Source organism: Geospiza fortis, unplaced genomic scaffold, assembly GCF_000277835.1.
Source record: "Geospiza fortis unplaced genomic scaffold, GeoFor_1.0 scaffold40, whole genome shotgun sequence".
Classification (NCBI taxonomy): Eukaryota; Metazoa; Chordata; class Aves; order Passeriformes; family Thraupidae; genus Geospiza; species Geospiza fortis.
Genome location: NW_005054297.1, coordinates 18,449,874 through 18,473,218, shown reverse-complemented (window position 1 = coordinate 18,473,218; position 23,345 = coordinate 18,449,874). Strand labels below are relative to the sequence as shown.

The 23,345-nt window shown below is 37.2% G+C and overlaps 2 protein-coding genes across 2 annotated transcripts in view; one reads left to right on the top strand and one right to left on the bottom strand.

Moving 5' to 3' along the window:
- The first annotated feature begins 77 nt into the window (after positions 1-77).
- Positions 78-2,334, top strand: SLC25A4 (solute carrier family 25 member 4). Its single transcript, XM_005415679.1, has 3 exons — positions 78-732; positions 1,025-1,165; positions 1,503-2,334. Exons 1-3 carry the CDS (start codon positions 78-80, stop codon positions 1,658-1,660), a joined length of 954 nt encoding a protein of 317 aa, XP_005415736.1. The 3' UTR covers positions 1,661-2,334.
- A 2,135-nt stretch (positions 2,335-4,469) lies between these two features.
- Positions 4,470-23,345, bottom strand: part of CFAP97 (cilia and flagella associated protein 97) — a 28,363-nt gene continuing 9,487 nt past the window's right edge. The window contains exons 4-6 of the mRNA XM_005415529.2: positions 15,249-15,511; positions 7,076-7,226; positions 4,470-6,389 (exon numbers count right to left, since the gene is read on the bottom strand). Of these exons, the coding sequence (XP_005415586.1) occupies positions 6,262-6,389; positions 7,076-7,226; positions 15,249-15,511 (542 nt within the window). The 3' untranslated portion in view covers positions 4,470-6,261. The remainder of the gene's footprint in view (positions 6,390-7,075; positions 7,227-15,248; positions 15,512-23,345) is intronic.

Genomic DNA, 23,345 nt, shown 5'->3' with positions numbered 1-23,345 from the left:
TGAGGGGGCGGCGGGGGACGGCGGTGCCGCGCCGCAGGTGGTGCCGGCTCGGCGGGCGCTGCCCGGCGTGACTAAATATGGGAAGGAGCTCGGCCGGCTCCGGTTACGCGGGAGCTGCCCGGGACATTCAGCACCGCCTGGCGGCGCCGGGAGCAGGGCCGGCCCCCGTCCGTGCCCTTCAGCGTGCGGGGTCACCCTGCGGTGCCCGTCTCTCACCGTGCCGTCCTCCTCCTTCCTCTCCGCAGGTCCAGCATGCCAGCAAACAGATCACGGCCGATAAGCAGTACAAGGGCATCGTGGACTGCATAGTCCGCATCCCCAAGGAGCAGGGCATCGCCTCCTTCTGGAGAGGCAACTTGGCCAATGTCATCCGGTACTTCCCCACCCAGGCCCTTAACTTCGCCTTCAAGGACAAGTACAAGCAGATCTTCCTGGGCGGAGTGGACAAGCACAAGCAGTTCTGGCGCTACTTCGCGGGAAACCTTGCGTCCGGGGGTGCCGCGGGAGCCACCTCCCTCTGCTTCGTCTACCCGCTGGATTTTGCCAGGACCCGGCTGGCGGCTGATGTGGGCAAAGGAGCCACTGAGAGGGAGTTCTCTGGCCTGGGCGACTGCATTGTCAAGATCTTTAAGTCTGATGGCTTGAAGGGCTTGTACCAAGGATTTAGTGTGTCTGTCCAGGGCATCATCATCTACAGAGCAGCCTATTTTGGGGTATACGATACGGCCAAGGGTAAGAAGTGCATGGAGGAGTCACTGCAAGGGAAGATCCATTCAGTAAAGGCACTCTAGGGCACTTAGCAATACAAGGACAAGGAGGGCTTGGCTCAGCACCTGTTGAGTGCGGTGCTAGAAATGTGCACAGGTGTTTCTGACATGCATTGCTGCCTCCTTCTGCTTGCTGCTCTGAAATGCCTTGGGTTTGGATTGACTCCGGGGTTGGTGGGTGATTATTACTTCCACAGCCATGTTTCCCACCGCCCTTTCCCTCTGTACTGATTCTGTTCATTTGTTCTTGATGACAGGTATGTTGCCTGATCCAAAGAATGTGCACATTATAGTGAGCTGGATGATTGCCCAGAGTGTCACTGCAGTGGCAGGGCTGGTTTCTTATCCTTTTGATACTGTTCGACGTAGGATGATGATGCAGTCTGGCCGAAAGGGAGGTAAGAATAAGTGCTTCTCTGGTTCTGGCTGCAGAAAGTTTCTCTTCATCAGGATAAGAGATACTGGGTATTTTTTTGTCTTATGGAAAATTAACAACCTTTTCATTGGAGTCTTTAAAAAAATCCATGGGGAACATATTGATGGTTATTTCTAGCATGTTGATCCCAAGGACTGAGAAATTACTTCATTTCCTATGGAGAATTAATTTTCCTTAATTGATTACTAAATTTTAAATCCTCGCTGTACTTTGCTTATTCCTTGTTTTAGAGATACAACAGTTGAAACATACTTGCCGTATAACTTCAAGCCTTGTAACCTTTATGTTTGTTTCCACAGCTGATATTATGTATAAGGGCACAATTGACTGCTGGAGGAAGATAGCTAAAGACGAAGGATCCAAAGCGTTCTTCAAGGGTGCCTGGTCGAATGTGTTGAGAGGCATGGGCGGAGCTTTTGTATTAGTACTTTATGATGAAATCAAGAAGTATGTCTAAGACATAACATCATAATGCAGTAGTTCAATTGTTCTCAATCAACTTTTTTAAAAATATGAACTTGTGATGTAATGGACAACAAAATATTTCCTAGGGAAACAGAATAAAATTTGAGTAATGTATGTGGCAGAGATAAGGACACATTAATTTAAAAATTGTTCACAACATCACAGTTACATTTTCTATGAGAATTCCTCCACCATTTGTATTGGAACCTGTGTATATATTCAAAATGCAGGTAATAGATTTTGTCTAAAGACAAAATATAAGTGATCTATACCTAGTCTAAAATCTAATATTATGAATTCTTAATAGATTGTCATAAATATTTATTATACTAATTAATGTCTCTAGCTACCCAACACTGTGAAAACATGACTTTAAATCATGTTTTCTTCTAAAGCTCTATTTTTTAATATATTATTGAGTGAAAAGTATGTCTGAAATCACAAACTATACTAAAGCACTAGGCTGAGTTCTTAACTGTAGCCTCTTCCCTGACAAACTATACAGTAATATGCTTGAAACTGTAATCTGATTTTTCAGACATACTTTGTAAAATATGGAAATACAGCATTTCAGAAATTCCCTGTATTGTCACAAAGGAAAAAGTTGTCTGCTCTGATGTTCAATTGAACTAAAACTGAAATGAAATAAATTAATATATTAATGAACTTTTTCCTGTTGTTTTCAGTACACTGAACACATTACAAGCATGTCCTCCAAGGTGATGTGCTAATCAGGACACTGTTAGTGGCTGTCTCTTGAAAGTTTTTTCAACACAACTTTAGGTAGGTGAAGTTATTGAGGTTATTGATAATTCTGCAACTGCAAAACCAAGTGGATTCAGTTTAAAGGTACTGCAACCAGAGATCTTAGAGATAAGCTTCCACCTAGTTTTAGCTGCTTGTATAATATGTTCATATTACCCTTAACTTTGAAGCATCTAAATGAATAGTGAAGTCATTACTGCTTAATTTACTTGAAAAATTATTTTAGAATTGAATATTCAAAAGTTATTTTAATAACTACACATTGAACCATTATGAGCACGTTGCACTATTAATTACCAGTGAGATCAGAACATACTTAATACACTTTTTAAACTTTAGATGCTGCAGGGTTGTGAATGCATGGAAGAACAGGCTCTCATTGGGCAAAGGAGGGAAAATGAGGTGTGGCCATTGCAGTTGTTCAGTTAGACTACATATAGACAAGCGTTTGCTATGTATCCACCTAGGACAAAAACCACAGAATCAGAGCATAGTTTGTGTTGGAAGAGACCTTAGAGTCCATCTATATCTAAACCCCTTGTCATGGGCAGGGACACTGTCTGCTAGGCTCAGTTCCTGGCCTTGGACACTTCCATCATTTGGGTGTCCACAACCTCTCTGGCCAATGGGGTAAGACTAAGCAAGTAATAATCAAATAAACTTTTATCTCACCTTCATCTTTTTCTCCTTCATATATATGGCTTACAGTTATCCTTTTCCTATATTTGAAACATTTGTCAGATACAGGTGAGTCCTAGCTCACTGTCACTGGGCATGAGAGGCTCTGGTTGTCTGCCACAGATTCAGAGCAGCAGCTCTCTTCTCCCTGAAGACAGGTACCAGCCACTAACCAGTGTCTGGAAGCAATATCTATCCACTTGAAAAAAAAAAGCATTTGGGAAATACTGGTCACTGGTCCAAAAAACAACAGACTGTTTTTAAATTAACCAAATACAGATTTTTTTTTTTTTTTTGGTCCCAGGACAAAACCTGGCGTGATAGTTTCATCTCCCTTTTTCATGGCTGCTCTCTTTAAATACTTGCTTTTCTAGATACGTGGTCTCTTTTCTTTCCCATAGTAAATAACCAAGGTTGCAATCTATCAAACCATAAGTTTATGAAGAAGACAACTAATGCGCTGGTTTTCAAAGCACATTAGTTTTCCTTAAAAACTCTCCCAGTTTCTGCTCCTTCTCTTGTTTTTCCCTTTCCTCTGCACTTGCCTCATGGCTCCTTATAAGAAGCTTGCTAACACAATCCAGCTATCCAGTTCTCATTTGGCTCACTGATAAGGCTGCAAGTGCCATTTGGATGTGCTAGGGAAGATCTCAGCTACAAAGAAACACTGTACTAGGCAGACATATAAAAATTTGGGGGAAACGTATATCTGAATAAGATTATTAAGAGGAAGCAAAGAAACTTCAAATAAGTGTAAGTGAAAGAAGTTACATCCCAGAGAAAAAGGCAAATAGAGAGACTAAGGACTATTTAAAAAGAGAGTAAGGAGTATCAATGCTGGAAAATGCCGTGGGGGTAAGAGAAAGTACATGAAATAAAGCATATGGGAAACACAGGTAAATGACTTGTTTCTGCTTAAAAGCCAACGCACAGTGTGGGAGATTGCAGGCAGTATTCTCCATAAAGATACCTGTGGTCAGAATTCAAAACTGTCAGAGAATTAATCATTCTTCTGAAAGCAGCTCTGCCCTGAGTCAGTGTCACTCAGCACAACAGTTGCTGAAATTGTAACCTAAAATGCAGCCATCAGCTCTGAGAGGTTGGAAATTAGAAGACTTTGCAGATGGTCTGCAATTTCTACTTGAACTCCCATTGTCACAGTCAATTGATAATACTTCTTTTGTACCTTTGCAAGAGCTGCTCACAGGCAAACTAAAGCCAATGACAAAACCATTATTCCCTTATATCTAACACTTGAACAATGGACTACCTGCATTGTTCTATGTTTTTTCTACTTACTAAGCTATTCAGCCTTTTTTGCACCTTAATACCAATTATAAACATCAACAAGAAGCCACTGCAAAGACAATTCATGTTAAATATTTTATTTCTTATGATTTACAAATGACATACAAAATTGACACTTTCATACCAAAGTTAAATAAGATGAAGCAATTAAAAGTAATCCATTGTGTGAGTTTCTTCACAGAAAAAAATTATAATATGAACATTCAGAAGTATTTAAACGGTTTCTCCGATATTCACATTGAAGGACAAAAATCTTTAAATAGAGAATAATTTTCATTAGCACAATAATAGAAATAAATACAGCAGCACTATACAAAGAAATTGTTAACAGTTCTTAACCATGAATAGTAATTGCAATACAAATCTGTTTGCCACAATGCTGCTTAAAGTTAAAAGTTCCAAGTATTGTCAAACAGCTAAATTTGATCTGCGGGTCACCAAGTGAAGCTCTGCCCAACTATCACAAGAACCAACTAAAAAGTGTGTTACAATGCAGAATACCTGAAAGCCTAAGCCCTCATGCAAGTACTAGCAAAGAATAATGCACTTTTCATGTCAAAGACCCAGCATTACCAAATACAGCTTTTTTTCGTTATCCATAATACAGCAATTTCCTTCCTGGGAAGGAGCTGGGGAAGCAAGCGAAGTTTCAGCAATATCCACAGATAGTGGCATCACAATTTGTACTCTTTATAAGGCTACAGTCGTACAAAACAAGCTCACTGAAAGTCTGCCTTTATGTATAGAAATAACCACACCACCTACTATTGTGATTACCAATACCATTAAATTTTACTCCTCTCGTAAATGGATGTTGCTATTGGAGCTTATCTGACATTACTACAAATATTAGATATGAACATGACATTTAAAACAGGTCAAGAAAAGTAACAACACTTTGTTTTCTATTGTCTTTTTTCCCCCTAAATCCTGGTTAGTAGTCACTCAAAATCAATGTTCAAGACATTTCCTGCAGCTCAAGTTTACATCTCTGCTCTGAGAAGAGCACACATCTGCAAAGCAGGGCCATGAACTATTTCCCTTACTTAACAGTATTCTCTAGTTTGAGAAGTAACCAGAACTTACTTGTTTACACTAAATCTGAAACTGCTTTTTACTTCAGTCTTTACCATTGTTCAGATAATATCAGATGTTTCTTTCCTACTTAAAGATCCCAGTATGTCTTCCAAAGTCCAGTACAACTTCCAAAATCCTTTGGATCTGGAAGAGACACAGCCTTGCATACCAAACACACTCCAGGTGCTGAACATTTAACAGTGGCAAAACATCATCTTCTGCACCTCAGTATTCTAGCTCACTACAGAGGAATACACAATCTGCTTTTTACCTCTTCATACTGCTGTTAAAGATTCTTTCAGTCACAAGAACATGACCCACAAAATTCAGAAGGCTCTTACATAAAGCCAGGATGTAAAGCAAGGACAATCCAGGAATTAAGCATATGCTTATAAGTGTAATGCATTATTTTAAAGTATTATTAATATTTTAAAAATTTTATTTACATTTTGCACCTCTAGTGCAGCAATTTTGTCCTTCCATGTTATGGATACAAATTCCACTTATGATCTGAGACCAACAGTTACATTTCTATTTAATGTGTCCATTTAAATACCTCCTTCTCTTTCGTAAGTTCTTCCTGTCACGGAAAACACTGACAGAAGTGTTTTATACCATTTTAAGACCATTTTACAAGCAATTACTCTAAATGCAATGCAGTTTATTCACTGAACAATGCAGAAAATATTTTTGCACATAGAATTTACAAAAGCACTAAAAATAGAAGTTTGAGTATCATCTCAGTACACAAGGCAAAGAACACAATTATAACCAAGCAGTACAAACATTAGTAGATTTAGGTCTCTGTAATGCCCCACTGGCTGAATCAGACGTGGGCTTTTCATTCCTCTGGCTCAGTGCACTTTGTACAGTGGATGATCTTGAAGTTCCTCCTGTTAACACACAAACACACAAAGGGAGAATGCTAATGCTCAACACAACAGAAAACTTCATGCTATGTTAGTACTGCAACACTCATTACCCTAGCTCTCAGAATAAACCAAATAAACCAAACCCAATCACAGGAAATTGAATACAACTGCAAAAGAGTTGATGATGAGTTGTTTACAAATGATCAGGAAAAAAATTCAAGCCTTTGGTTCTTAAACCTGAAACATATGGTTCTACTGAGACACATTGTCTACTTCCCATCTCACACACTGGATTTCTGAGAAAAACAAGGCTACTATCAGTAGATCTAAATTTTCTGAATGAGAATTTGAACATTCATTGATGTTATTTTGGGGTTTTTGGTTGGGTTTGTTTTTCCCTCCTTCTTCTTTCAATAAAGGGTACTGGCAAAATGAGCAACACTTTACTACAGGTATTCTTTTCTTCTTGAAAAGAGTATTGACAAGGTAATTTATTAGAAATTTAGGATGGCAACAAAGCAATGCATATAGTAATCACTTGATGACTAGAAAAATAATTTTGATGACTTCCATTTGATAAACAATCAATCAATCTAAAGATGACAAAGATCATATTTGCTATTCTTAACAAGTAAGTATTTCACAATTCTGAATTACAAAAAGATATTGCAAAGAAATGCAATAATCTGCAACTTCAAAGTACTTACTTGGAGGACTAAGCTGGCTGAAAGGAGATCTAGCCCTTCTTAGAGAAGGTGAAGAACTCAGGTAGCTCATCTGGCGGTGATAGTCCCTCAGTTGTTCAGAACGCTTCATACCAGCTGTTGGTTTCACTGCTTCCAGTCTTTTTAGGAAAGCCTTAATATTGGAGAAAAATGTCATCAATAAAGAGAAAGAATGAACAAGATGCTGTAAAACAAACAGTCACAAATTGACTTTTATTTGAACAGCAAAAAGCCCCAAAATTTTTAGCAGTACACAACAGGAGCTCCTCCACTGGTGACCAACATAGGCTACTCAGGTATTCAGTTCTTTTCTCAGTGTTATGACACAAATTGTAACTATCCCTTGCACATCATCAGTCCTACTCTGAGTACATCTTTAGTACCTCACAGCTCTCTGTGCTCCATGGTGATATGAAACAATAAGTCTATTTGGTGACTATCACCAAAGGTAGTGAAGAAATGGGCTCCACTATTCTAATCCTGCCTTTGGTTATTCCTCCCTTCTAAATTTCTAGAAGAATGAGAAGTTTGGATTTCTTTTTAAATCTTTGCTTTGCAAACAGACCATTTTACATTGCTTTATATGAAGCCCAGACAGGATTACTGACCCCAGTTGTGTGAAACTAATTTCAAAAGGAAAGCACAAACATCTACAAGACTTCATTTTATCCATAATCTAATTTTAAGAGATTCTATTTGAAATTATTTATACAGACATAATTTCCTCTTGTTGAAATTAGCCCTGGAAATCATGTGGCAAGTGATGTATTGGAGTAACTACTCACACAGTATTTGAAAGATACAATTTCCTATTCTGCATAATTATTTCTACTTGAAACAGAACTTATTGTTTAAGACATTCCAATAATCTAAAGAAAGGACCTGACAAGAGGACAAATTGGGAAATACCCAGCTACATGCAACTTCCAATTAACAACTTCACATTTTTAATATATTGCACCTTTAGTGATTGTCTCACATAGATCTATTTATTTCCTCTTTTAAGTAATTTCAATTCATTTGATGGCTTGCAAACATTAGGCAATGACACAGCCTTTGCTGGTCTGGGTTGTGACATGCATCCTATCAACAAGAGAATGCAAACAGTGCTGACACAAAGTCTCCAAAGTACTAAAGGTAACTCTCTTTATAAGATGCATTGTCTAGATATATACTTGTATGGTCAAGAAACTATCACCATTAAACTGCACACTTAATCATGTACTGATTTTTTTTCTTTTTAATAAGAAAAAAATTTACAAGAAGTGACTTAGGAAATAGGATAGTATTCAACAGGATGCCAGTTGTCATTGTCCAACTATAATAGGAATCTACAAACTCTTGGTAGTTTATGCATGGGCACTGGAAACTGCACAGAGTGCACAAGAGAGAAAGGACAAGTGACTTTGGCTCAGATGTAACATGTCACAAGTGCTAGCATCAAGTGCCAGCCAGTTCATGGTAAGCAGGAATACCTAAGTAAGCAAAAGTCAAAGGAAGGACTTCAGCTAGAAATAGCTCTTCACTAAAGCCAGTTACAGAACATGAAATGGTAGACTTGTCTCTAAAAGTTATAGCCAGCATTTTTCTCACAACTTCATCCACATCTCCTCATACAGCTATATATGTTTAGACTTGCAGAGATCACTTATTTTACCTTCAGTATTAAAAATGGAAGCTCTCAATACAATCAGTTCCATCACAAATAGATCAGGTAAACTGTAGAAGTGACTTTCCTGTGAGAGACGAGCATGTTTCAAGTCTGCACTCAATTGTAACAGCCTCACAGAATTTGCATACCTTAACACAGCAGTAATTTCAAGCTTGATTCTGAATACACTGGTTTTTATATATACATATATATATATATATATATATATGCCTACAGAAAATGCTTTATGTGCTCATGTGTTTTGAAAAGTATTGAGTTGCCATTAATAAAGGGGGAAAAAATGAGCTACAGAAAAAGCAGCTACAGATTCTGTGGTGCAGCAGTGTCGGAAGGAAAGCTTTTCTACAGAATGAGAAAAGAGCTCCTGTGGTTCCCTTGCCTTCTGCTGTGAATTGTACCAAGGGCACGTTAACGTCCATGCTATTTTCAGTTGTGAATTTTGCTGTTTGGAAAACAGCCTGCTGCAGGCAGAAATGGATGCATCGGCACACTGAAACGGCAGCCCTGACCTACTGAATCTGTAACCTGGAACTTGTCTGGTTCTTATGGTTTTATACCAACCCTACAATCTTGAGGTTCTTATCTGAGGAGTACCTTGAGCAAATGTTGTTTTTCAGCCATATATGCAAAGCTAGTAATTCTTTATGTTCTCCTTTTGAGAAACAAATTGAAGAAAGCTGACACTTCCCTTGTTCTCCTGAAGTACCAAATCTCTGGAGCCTTAATCCTGCATCACTGAAGTAAATAGGAATTTCATCATTGATCTCAACAATCAAAGAATCAGATTACAGAACATAACTCAGGTGTTTAGAACCAAATATATGTTCCAAATCAAATTTTATGGAACAAAAAGAAAAGAGGAACAGACACTAACAGCAAGAATGTTATTAGTTGCTCTAAATTACATTGTAGATGCTCAGAGCTCTTGATCCAAGCTCAAAACATACATAGTATTGCATCATTGATGACCTCTCATCTTGTCAAAAGACTTCCCTGGCTTATATTTCCTCCATCTTCTTTTACTTTAATACTGAGTTTACAGTAAAAGTAGAATATTAAAAACAGAAAAGTCACAGAATTTTATATAATATATATATCATATAGAATATTTAATAGAAGGTATGATTACCTTCTAGGAATGGGATAAGCCTTTATAAATCTAGGCATCTGGACACAGATTAGTATCTACAAAGATACTAAAATACATATTGTCAGTGATGGAAATGTCAGAAATGCCAACAATTTGGGAACAAAGAAACCCAACACAATTGAAAAACTGCTGCTATACAGTGAGTCAAAGGAAAATCTGCTAATTCAATTATGGACACATCAGGAGAGTACTGAAGGTAATTCTAAAGTTCTGTCTAAAATAAAAACAAAACCCCAAGCATAATTATTACAGACTCTTCTGCAGCTATGTTGAAAAAGGAAGGCAAAAAGCACTGAAAATGTAACACTCTTAACTGAGTTCAGAGAGAAGGTTAAAAATTTTACTTTTCCTTAGTTTACTTTTCTTTTTAAAAGTGTGAAGGCTTCAGTTTCACCTCCTGTGAATCCTAATCAGCTGACCAGAGTGCCTTGACAGCTGTTCAAATTTATTTATATTACACCTCCTCTAATGTCACTGATGTTAGTGATCACACTGTCCCTTTGCAGAGTCTAGGGGGAAACAGATAACTGCATTCAAGGACAGTTTTCTGTTCTTATCAATAAAAGTATTTGCAATGTTCTTTAATTGCCAGTTGTATTAACTAGCTCTAACCTGACAAACTCTTAACAGTCAGACAACTCTTAAAGGTGCTCAATTTACAGAAAAGTCTTTTTAACTGAACAGCTATCAAGTTTACGTGTGGCTGGCAACACCACAAGGAAAGTAGGTTAAGAGTACAGAAAAGAAAATCCCACAAAATTAAGCACTCTGCAAAGTGTTCAGAATTTTCCTTGAACATGCCACTTAGTCAGTCTTTATTATAATTACCATGGCAGTGCTAGTCTGGGTCAGGAATATGAAGACCATAAAAATCTGACCACAAAGAGCATATAGCCTAAATACTATCATCACAGAATTATACTATATTTGTACTGTACTCTAGAATATTTTAGCCATGCACATCTGTGTGCCAATCCCACAGCCTGACGGCTTCCTGCTATGACAAGGCCATGGAAACCTTTTGGCATTGCATTTTTTAATCTCAGGAACGACCAACATTTTGTCTTTTGGCTTGGCATACGGCATCTTTGAACTCCGTAAGTGAAAATATCATATAAAATTCTGTGTGCTTGAGTTTCTGAGGAGTCATCAATACAACATGATTATTTCTGAGTTCCTAAGACCACACATGAGGCAACACTGTCTTTCACAACTGCATTCTGCACAGTTTTCTCCTCCTGACTGAGATCAGTGAGACTGAACAAACTTGGTATTCTTTCCACAACCATGTATATTGAGCAGGGTCCAAGGCCTGGTGATGCTTTCTAACTCTGGGGATAGTCCCTGGGGACAGGAAAAAGGGAAGGCAGAGAAAAAGCAGTATGGAATACTTCTAGGGAGGAAAGTACAATGTGCTCAGGTGCAACCTTGATGAACCAGTGGCCCTTCTCCTACTTCTTTCCATGCTGAGAAATTATTTCCCTTGTTGCAGCACGACACAGTTGGCAGGGCAGGCATGGTGCAGCACAGAATCAAAGGAATATTCTCTGTACATGGTGTCAGCCAGGTAGGGGGATGGCCAAAAGCACTGTCTCTCCCTGGCCCTTTACTCCCCACCCAACCACGACAGCACATCTGCACCATTAAATCAAATGGACACAAATAAATACATACTCATTTGTGGCAGTACAATAAATATATTTCTGAAGGAGATTCAGAATTTCCAGCAGGACAAAGCCAGCTCTGACTGCATGAGAAGGGAAAGTCTCCCTGAAGAATCCTTCTGCTGGTAGAGGCCACTGACTGCAACAAGCGGTGGCCAGAAGCAATAATAAATCTGCAGCATAGAGGATCAGGACACCCAGTAAGTGAAAAGAGAAAGCCCTTGCAGAGAAACACAATAAGTGATTTTTGTTTAAATTTGTGTGGAAGGGTCATTATACTGGAACTGGAATCAGAGCTGGATCTATTAGGACTGAGGGTACATTTTGTGGGAATAAGATGTGAGGGAATGAAGAACATGGAGTCTCATGTGCAGTGAGCCATAACAGCATGAGGTATAGGAAGAATGTGAAGAAATGTGTGGAAAGATCAAATATCCACAAAAAAGGAACACCCTTATCCCTCCTGAGCTAAGGTTTGAGAACTGCCCCTACCAGAGCTGCTGAGATCTTCCAACAAAATTCCAATGTGAACTCAAAAGGTCACCATTCCCTAGGAACTTGACTGAACATAGCAGCTTAGCTCACTGAGATCATCCAACAGCTAAATCCTAGTCAGAATTAATAAAAATTATGAAAAACCCACCAGAAAACACAGAGATATGAATAAGTTCTGATGAAGTGACTGAAGAATGATGTGATTACTGCAAATCAGTATTTCAAGGACCCCAAACACTTACCTGTATATTCCAGGCACTACACTAGTAATAAACCAATAAAAACCACTAAAAGTTTCAATGGCATATAGTCTATTGAGTTCATTATTTTATTTACACTGGTGAAAATGATTACTGTATCAATACAAATAGACACACATATATGCAGACATGGGAACAAAGTAATGCATCAGTCACAGTTAAGTTCCTTTCCACTGAAGAGGGATTGAAATTATTTTCAAACACAAGAGTAGAATGTTTTCTGAATCAACAGCATCCTCTATTGGCAAAAGACACACTCTGATCTTGCTAGCTCTGAAAAGCAACCAAAAGTAGGTTCCATTTATGAAAGCACAGTCAAAAGCAGCAATTACAAAATTCTGGCATTAATTTTAGCAGTCATCTGTTTTGCTTTTTTTAATTGTGCTTTTTCCATAAATTGCTAATCAGTACTTTAAAACTACTTTTCATCGGAGCAATGCATCTTTCTACTCCGCCATTGCTCCTTCTAACACAGTCTTTGGGAACAACATGTATTTCCTGCACCTCTTGGCACCCTTTCACAAAACTAGGGAGCACAAAAGCACTCGGATTCCTCTCTAATTCCCTAAAATTTTACTTACTTTCCTGCATCATCTCTGATACTAAATGCCTGCAAGAGAAATCAATCTTTCTGATAACTGTAACTACAGGCATTACTCCAAGAATGTTCTGGTGGACCAAATGAACATTTTCCATAGCCAAGTTGTTAACCTCACGACAAGAAATTATAAAAGCTGAGCCAACACCAGCAAAAAAAAGTATCTCTGCATCAAAACTCTTTAATCCCCTGCAAAGACTACTGTTGTAGATTTCTATTTCTGAATTATTTACAAAACTCTGCATCCTTCTCCAACAAACATTTCACAAAGGTGTATCAAACACCATATCCCCTAAGCAGTACCCTCAGGCCTTGTATGAAAAAAAAAAGATTCCCAAGAAGTAAGAGAAAAAAGATTGATAAGAAAGTTCCACAGAATTCCACCTCTTTAAATTTATGAAGGTGAGGAAAGCTGCTGACCAGAAGAAAACAGGTTCATAAAGCACATACTTTTATCAATATAAAGAAAAAAACCCAAAATCAATGAGCAGGGTAGGGCTGCCCATTCATTTACAGTCTCAGAGAAAAGTATGTCACACCTCTAATCTCAAAAGGTTGTGCTACAAAAATCAGTATGTTAAAACTGTGATGCTCTAGGGGTACATATACTTCAAACATAATAAAAACATTAAAAAAAATCTAAAAAAAGATAGCAAAGTTAAACAAAATGGAAGAGCTGCACTGATGAATCACTGATCCAGGAAGAAGTACAGAATATATCATCCTGAGTTTGGGGAAAAGAATAAACCAAATGCTTTTATAGTCTAAACTAACACAATGTCCTAACATTAATTCTCATATCAAACATGTCCACTCACATTGCTGACAACAACTAAACCAGAAATGAGCAAGTAAATGAACAACACTATTTCTTAGACTTCATGCAACCACCATTCATCTCTAACATGTACCAAAGCAGCAATATGTGAAATGACTATGTGTTTAAGTCTACTGCATTTTTGATCCAAAAGTTGCAAAGGCAAGACAGTCTTGAACCAACATTGCAATATATCATAAGAGAAAGGGGTTGTGGCTTTGAGTAAAAAGAAGTGTATTTTAAAAAATATCCTATACGTTCATTTACTGTAATCATCAATTGTTATGCAGTACAGCATATAACTGTTATATCCCAAGACACTGTGGCACAGCACTTCCTCCCCAACACCTAAGAACATATTAACAAGGCTCATGTGGTAGAGCAAGACCTGTTTTCAACATTTGAAATAAACACCATCAACACCCTCCTACTGACCCAAACACATTTCTTTCCCAGCCAATGACAAGTATCACACATCTATAACAAAATCTTGTGCTAAATTCTTTCAGACTTTAATGTATAATGTGAACTGCAGTCTAGTGGAGCTGGGAAGAAAGTTTCCTAATTTGCAAAGTTTTAACAACCCAGATGTATGAAAGCTGGAAGAATGAAAACCCAACAGATTTTCCCAAATATGGTAATCACACTTTTTCCATGTTGAATCTGTATCTTTCTGTGTATAGAAAAGGAAATTGCAACCTATACTTACACAGAAGGTAAAAAGTAATAAATAACTTCCAGTATACATTTTCCGATTATTTTAACAATAATTGTATGGTTTTTTTCAAACACACTGATAAATACATAAGAGGTAAGAAAATGCTATTACATGTATGTATTACAATTCAATTACTAATTGAATTGTAATATACTTATTCAAACCAGTTTTACTTCTATTATTTGAGAACTCTGGCAATATCCCTACAAATGTGTCTGAATTTTTGTTTTCCAGTAAAGTAAGCTATTGTAATTGCCATAACACTGTGGCAATCAGAGTGCAACAAATATTCAAAGACAGAGATAGCTATGAGTCAAAAACCAGAAGTGACATTGACTTTGTATCCTCTGTATTTCAAATATAATGAGTTTGATGCTGTCATATTGATTGTTTTATTTTATGCAAGCCTGTTTTTGAGAAACTAGTAGTCATGATGAAGCAGAATGAACAGTCAGACCGCTCTCCAGTGTTTTGAGTGGTTAAGAGTAACAGTTGTTCCTCTAAAATTAAACGATACCAAAGCAGAGCAAATGCATAAAAACTGAAATCTACTTCCATCTGAAAAAAACCCATCATTACTCCCACCTTTCTCCCAAAAATCCAAGAAACTCACCCATAGGAACAATTGTTCCAACACCACAGTAAGGGAAATTTATTGAAGACTTATTGCAGTAAATGTCCATGGGCTGCCTCATCAATGTTCTAAGTATTTAGCAACAGCTCATCTGACAAGAGATAGTCCTTCTCAATTTACTGATCCACATCCACACTGAAAACTTACCAGGTTTTCTCTTTCAATCCTCTGCTGCTCTTTTTGCCTGTTGAGGGCACTGTGGTACAATCTAGGTGGTGTTACAGACACCTTCTTCAGCGTGCTGCTTCTCCTTGGCCTTGCAGACTGTCTGGACAGCTCTTTCAGCAACCTCTGGTTTTCCCGATCAATCTGTCTTACTTCTTCATTTGTGAAAGAGTAATTTTTCCTTATTCCTTTAGATGGCTGATCGATGGTTAGTTTTTGCTCTTTTTTATCCAACTGTAAGAAAGCTTTAAAATAGCAAAAGGTGAAATAAACAAGCAGATTAGAAAACACAGCTTCAGGAATCCAGGAGTAAACAAGCTAGAACCAAGAATTAAAACATAAATTAGTATTTAGATGTTTGCCATAAAAAAGTCTTAAACTTTGCTCCCAAGTTTATCTAAGGTATCCATCTCAGTTAAGAGGCAGAATAGATACAATGTTTCAGACAGAAAACTTACACTGGGGAAGCCTGACACAGAGGAACAAAGTGCACTTCCTGAAGTGATTTTGTTGATACTTAACGCCTTAAGCAATTCTACATCGTGTTGGTGGAGGAAATGCAAAGGGAATGATGAGAAGTAAATTGAATGGATGGAGAGAGATGAGTGAGCACATATAGGAAAAGAAAAATTACTGGGGCATGGAAATTCAAAACAGTAAGCAAACAACAATCAAATCATGATAATCAGGTATCAAGACAAAGAATGCACACTTAAAAATACACAGCAACTTGATGTGCACAATTGCAAGATAACTGGAAAGGTTCACTTGCAGCCAGAGCCAGTTATATTTATTACAGTTCCACTGGAGCTTTGCTGTTGACCTATTTCTAAGCCTTTGCTTTCTAAAGCTCTGCAGCAGGTCTTCAGGCAACTGCTGTGTAGGAGTTTTGCTGTCATGGTGTTACCCCATCAAACCACCGCATTAGCTGTGGTACAGGAATGGCAGTCCCTGGTTAGATTAGACAGATTCTTGGAGCTGAGACACAGACAAAAAAAGTGCCATTCCCCACACTCCTCCAATATCACAGTGCCTTCAGAAGACATCCCTCACTCTTACCCCTAGAAGTCCCACACAGGCAAAACAAGCATTCAAAGCAGAAAGGAAAAAAAAGAAACAAACCCAGGCAGGCAGTAGTATTTCCTCAGCAAACACTTCTGCATTAGCAATCTGTTTGCAAGAGATGTCTGAGGCAGCCTAACAGTGAAGAAAACTTAAAGAATGAAGAGTATTTTCTTACTTCAAAATGAAATGAAATCTTTCTTGCAGTATCTCAACTGATTTTATTTCAGAATTGCTGCAAGTAAATATTGCTACTTTCTTTGAGAAATTTAAGAACATTATTCAAAATGTAAACCCCAAACATTTAATGAATTTCAACATTCATCTGGAAATTAGTAAACTTGCAGTATCAGCATGCTAGCCAATATAGGCAAGAACTGTCCCTAGGCAGTTCTAACTGTGAGGTTGCCCACAGTAGCAAATTCTGCTTTTGTTTGTCAAGAGAAGATGCAAATCACCTCAAAACCAAGACACAACGCAAACTAGCGCAGATCAAGTGTGCCAACCAACAGGTTAATACAATATAAATGTCTTGAGAAACATCTCTACAGTTTAGTAAGTTATTGTCAAGGTAAAACTAGTACAGCCATCAACACCATTGGAGGAGACAAACCTGGAATGAGACTCATCTAGATAAGCCTACAAGGGACAAAGAGAAATACAAAGAAAATAACTAGAGCCACAATTCACATCAAGCTGCAGCATACATCTCAGTAGAAACTATTATAGAATGCCTTTACTGGAACACGCAAAATCAGCACTGCAGAACACGGCCAGATGACAGTAAATGGAACAACTATCTGAAGAAGATATCATGTTACATAATTGATAATTGTATTATTATGGAGCTTTTGCCTTATATCCGCAGCACCTCATGGGTTAAAGAGGACTGCATGTCATATGCAAAAGTGGAAATCCAGTTGAGACAAAGAACAGTTGTTAAACTCAAGTCTTGACCTAGCCTTGTGGCATCAATGCTATTGATGATGAAGTCTATTACAGGAGAAATTTAAATTTCTGAATGACTGTCAGCACAAATTTCCAACAATTATTTTCCCTCTGTGGAAGGTGGCGACTAGTCAAAATCAATTTAAAGCAACTGCATTCTCGATAAAGACTTTTTCAGGTACAAATACATGTTTCATGCCTTCACTGGTCAGTGACTTTTAATTCACTATTAGATAACAGGTTATACTTTGGCAGAGACTGTATACCCTTTTGATGTAACTATGAACTATAGCCAGTAAAGAGATTAAAAATGCTTCAAAGTAATTACTTACTACCTATTTTCTGACTTGTTCACTTTTCTGGTAAACTGCCGTCAGGTGTGATGAAAAAATAAAACAAGAGCAATAACATGGAACAAAGGCCTTTCCCTTTCACCCCAAAGCTGGTCAGTAAATGCTACTAGAAACAATGATTCAAGGAACCCTGAAGCAATTGCTACACACAGGGCTCAAGAAGCACCGCTTTACTTTGTCACTGAGATCTCCTGGGGATGGTGGTATGTAACTTCCTTAGCATTAAACACCCCCTACCTTATCAGAAGCACTCAGGCAACTAGAGTGAATATATATCTATGTACATATCCATGCATCACTCTACTGGATACTACTTATATACACAAGGACAATGTTACTAACTTTACTCTCATCTTCCAGTTTCTTCAGCACATCCCCCCTCAACACACAGACTTTTCCTTTTTTCATTCATCTCTTCTTCCTTCTTCTTTTTCTTAGCCTTTTTACTTTGAATATATATCACTTCTAGAGTGCTTCATCCACACCTTTTACCACCTCACCACAAAGATAGCCTTTCCCACCTGTATCAGCAGAAAGAGACTCCATCCCACTTTCTTCCATATGTTGTTCATTCTTAGCCTCATTATTATTTATTTATTCTTAACGTAGAAACTGACTTTACTACTGCCAACAGCTTTCTGGCAACTTTGGAGGTTGAGAGCTTGCTAACAGTCATAATATTGAATTTATCACAACTCAAGAGAAATATATTAATACAGTGAAAGAATTAAGAACATCCCAAAGGTTCTGTTGTGAAGTTATTCAGTGAAGCCTTAGCAGACAATTGCCAAAACCCAGTAAATAATCTATTGACAGACAGCTAAATTACAGAAGACTCATTAATTTTGCATCAGAAGTTCAGACCCAATGCAACACATGCAGTAGCAAGTGTTTTTTCAAGGGGATGGAATGAAAATATCAATCTAAAACTCTCCAGTTCCTTAAATGATCTTTTTATTATTATCCTTCTGTATGGCCCAAGAACCCATTTGAAACTTCACAACCAGCTTTTTGCTGCAACACTACTGCAATACACCAAAGCATTAGATCAGGTAACACAATAAAAGTACCTGGTTTGTTGTTCTTCAAACTGTTAATTAACCGGAGTTATGTTTTACTTGGTTAAGATCTATGCTCAGGAAGAATTTAATCTGCAAACACCACAGCAAAGCAAACCATAACTTACTAGACCCTATCCATAAATTGTCTTTTTTAAGCCACACAAATGCAACACTGATCTGCATAGGAACCGTGTCACAGGAGAGTCTAAAGTTTAGTAGAAAAACAAGACAACACAATGTATACTGTGTCATTTTTCTGAAAGGGCACCACTAATACTACAGCATGCATATTCCTAACAAAATGGGCAGAAGAAATCACCACTCCCTAAATGATGTTCAAATAAGTCACAGAAGCAATATAGAAAGCAGCAGGAAAAAACTTCTGTAGGTCTCCCTGAAGCAGGGGTGATTCTTTCCAAGGTCCAGAAAGACACTTCTGACTCCTGAATTTCAAATCAGCACTAATAGTTACCACTGCTTCCAGTCACCTGACTGAAAATCTGTCCAACATGCCTCTGCAAAGCACCATTTATACAGCATCATATTCCTATTCTCCACACACTTGCTATGACAGAAGATTAGGTAATTCACAATAGGAATGTATGCCCAATATGCACTGAATGAATATTACCACTCACTGGCAACATTGCTTTCATGGCAGACAGTAGGTGTCTAAGTGAGGTCAGCACATGCCCACAAAACCAGAGACAATTCACCATCAATAAGCAAATAAAAAAGGTAAGATTCCAAATGCTATTAAATACTGGGAGCACAGTTCATGTTATATAACTCAGGTGTTTGAGTTTCATAGTTATTTCAATGATTTATGCATCAATGCACCCACACTACTCTTTAATCACAAAGCCTAAGTGTTTGAAGAGTCAGGTATACCTGACTATTTTTGCAGTGGCCACTGACAACATGAGATAACACTACAGTTTTAAGGTTATGATTTAAGTTTCTAAGGAGTTTGTAAGTCTTGGAACAATGAAATATGACTTACCTATCATATATGTATTCTATCAGTGGGTAATTAGTAATCTAACTAAAGCACCAGTCACTTTCATTGTCAGTCAGACCTTACATGTAATTTGGGGTAAATGATAAATAAGCAGCAGCATTTGCATAACAACTTGCAGTGTGCAGCCTACTTCTCATTTGCTGGCAAGCAGGAAAAGAAAATTCCCTGGTATTCACAGGATTTCTATGAAAGCTGGTTTCCATGGAGAGATACCTGACTTTTTTTTAAGCCATAAACAAGCGGTTTATTGCTTTCAACTTCTAAGCATTGAAATAACCTTGCAGAATGAAAAAGGCCAAACCTTATATAAAATATAATTAGCAAGTCAAATGCATTAGGACAGGATGATACAGCCATCCTAACAGTACTAAGGCTAAAATCAAAATCATGCATGTTTCAGTGTATCTTTTGCAATCCCAATATAAATTGCTTCAATGCTTACACTTGACTGATACTTTATTTTATATTGCTAAACTACCACATGTGCAAAAGGATTAAATAAATCACAGTTCTTCATCAATATCTAATAGTTTAAGAGTGAAACTATTTCCCTGAGGTATCTCTAAACAAATACTTCCAATAACATCCATTATTGTAGGCCACAGAGCTCTTTAACAGGGATTTTGAAGAATTCAAGCTTTGGTGTTGTTTTTTTTTTTTTAAGAAAAGAAGAATGTCCTTTTCAGGTAAAAATTTCCCTATTTAAAATGCTTAAATAGGACTGCTATTTATTTCTTGATATCATGAGAAAGATATCTTACAGGTGTTGGGACTTTTTCCCCCATAATTACAAAGTTTCTCATGAATGTTGGGGAAGCCTCCATAATCTCACAGATTTTCAATCTCTTTTCAACTCTAAATATATGAACAAGCTAGCAATTGCTCTTCTGCCTCAAAATCAGTTTCTAGGCCTGTGAAAACCAAGCATATGAATACACACACAAATAGAAAATTAGTTCAACCTCTGAACATACACACTGAAGAGAATTCCATATAAAAGCTATATATGCTTAGTTCAACTCTACAGTTTGGGTATGTGTATATTGCGGAGTCTACATTTAGATACTGCTTAGCAGCTTTTCTACAAATACACTAGTTCAAAATGAATGAGCACACAGATAACATATCCATAAAGAGAAAAAAGTTTCAGTTATCAAACCTTGTTCTATTTCCTGAGTGACAAATTATATGAAAAAAAAAGTTGAAGTGATTGCTTCATGTTGAGTTGAAGCTGCTATTTAATTTTCTACAATAGATTTTATTCAGAAACACAGAGCTTTTTACTTTTATAATCATGATATTTATATTATAGAGCTTTTCACAGAGGAACATCTATTTTAAAAATCTAAGGCATAGAAGAGGCAAAAAGATTTATCAGCACAGAGGTCAGTGAGAGCTTCAAGGATAGAACTTCAGTCTGTGGCCAACTGCCCTACTTACCCCACCACACCGCCTCCTCAAGTTAATAATAGCTAATACCATGGATTTACAGACTAATTCTCACAGACACTTCTGTAAAATAAGAAGGTATCAACCCCATTTTACAGAGAAGAAAACACAAAGTACTAAGTTCTTTAGCACTGTATATACCTCATGCTCTCTCATTGTATTGATACCAAAAAAATTTAGATAAAGAGATACAGAGCAATTTTAGCAGACAACCCTGTTCTGGACTACAGAAATCATGAGATCTGTCTAAAGACAGAGCAAATCTGTAGCATAATGGGTTGAGATAGATGAGTGCTTAGTTCACACTCATATACTTAACCCACTTCTTTATCTGCATAATAATCAAGATATAGGATCAGGCAAAATAGCATCAGAAAATTTTCCAATTTGTTTTATTCCCAGCTCTCTAACATGGCGATTTATGAAATTGCCTTCAAAACCAATCTTTTACAATCTATTCCTTTGCATTGTCATACTTAATTCCGTTTTTGTGTTCACATTACTCAAGAGTACAGCAGAGGAAACAGCTCTGACATTTTTATTAGTACAAGTTTAGAATATTGCTTTCAGTTATTAATTTTCTGAAATATCTGTAAGGTTTATAGCAAAATGGAAACATCATGGAATCACAAAACAATTGCATACAAAGATCTATATAACATCATGAAACAACAGAAAAACTGTATTTCTACCTGAAAATTTATAATCACACCTGCTATCAGGACTACCTATCTAAAAACAATCCAAGTGCAATATAGAGCAGGGAAACTATGAGATTTCCAATTAGAACTGTGTTATTTGTGAGATTTTACCTTATTAAGAAATGTGTAATAGAAAATTTAGCTTTTATCAAGAACAAGCATAGCTTTAGGAGTTGTAAAGACATGATAAATTTTTGTCTAATAACATTTTTAAAATGCTTACAAATGAATAGTTTTCAATATGAACACAAGTAGGTAAAGGACATATAAAGCAAAAACTTTTTCAATTACTTTTAAATATAACTGCAACAGAACATTTGGAAAAAAAATTAAATAAAATGCTTCATCAGTATAAAGTACTGGAAGAATATTATGCTTATATATATTAAAAACAAATTATGATCATTTAAACTTTTTTTCATGCACTCAGGTCCGGGCTTGCAGCGTTCTCACTTGAAGCAACATTTATGCCTATGCAGTTCTGATGAACATTTAATGGAGACTGGTGGGTGGGGGAAAATTATTTGCACTTTTTTTTCCCCTAATGTGTACAAAAAAATCTGCAAGCAATAACTCAGAATAAGATTAGCTCCTGTTTTCCCAGACTAGTTACTTTCCACCATTAATAATTCTGCTCCATTTAAACTTCAAAATGCCCAAACTAATTAAGCTATGTTGTGCTTCCTGATTTAGAGAGGCACTTGGGAGTAATATACACATTAATCAGGAACATTAGCTGCTAGACCACATGAATTCTACTCCTCATGAATCTATCTTTATTATTGTTATTTAGAACTGGTTTTCAGTTTTGAGAAAAAAGCTCCTCTCCCCAACAGAGACTCATCTCTGAGAATACTTACTCTGAGCAATAATACCCATTTGTTTTAGGGATGAGATGAATCCATTGGTAGTCACTGGTTATTAAATAGCTTCTTGCTAATGGGGAACAAATAAGGACATAGGACATCATAATTTCAATTGCCTAGCAACAATTCTTCTGATATCATGTTTTGACAACTGGTTGGAACTGTTTCTAGTATGAAAGAATGACTGAAGCACAAGGACTGTCAGGGATGAGAAAAAGCTCTACCTTTCTTGCTTGCTAGCATTGCTTTTCTTAACATCAGAATAATTTCCATACAAGTAAGATCCTCAGTTTTTACTTACAGGCAAGATAAACTATGCGTACAATAAATTCTAAATTCTTCTTCACTAGAAGCTCAGTCTGGCAAGGTGCAAAGTGATGAAACACAACACATGCAGTTTTAGTTGTGCCAGGCTTACTTCAACACAGCAAACCTGGCTTGGAATGTACCAGACCTAAACTGCAAGAGGCTTTCCTCACTCGAGATCAGCAGATTTCTTGATTCAAGCCTTTTTTAATCCACAGATTTTAGTACTGAAAACTCTGGGGCATGAAAACAAACGCAAAAGCACCATGTAGACCTTAAAATATGTGCATGAGATCATCCAGGGCATTCTTA

Excerpts from the sequence above, each read along its gene's own strand:
- SLC25A4 (XM_005415679.1), top strand. The coding sequence starts at position 78 with ATGGGAAGGAGCTCGGCCGGCTCCGGTTACGCGGGAGCTGCCCGGGAC. Across the intron at positions 733-1,024 it reads GGTATACGATACGGCCAAGG|GTATGTTGCCTGATCCAAAG; the intron begins GTAAGAAGTGCA and ends TCTTGATGACAG. Across the intron at positions 1,166-1,502 it reads GCAGTCTGGCCGAAAGGGAG|CTGATATTATGTATAAGGGC; the intron begins GTAAGAATAAGT and ends TTGTTTCCACAG.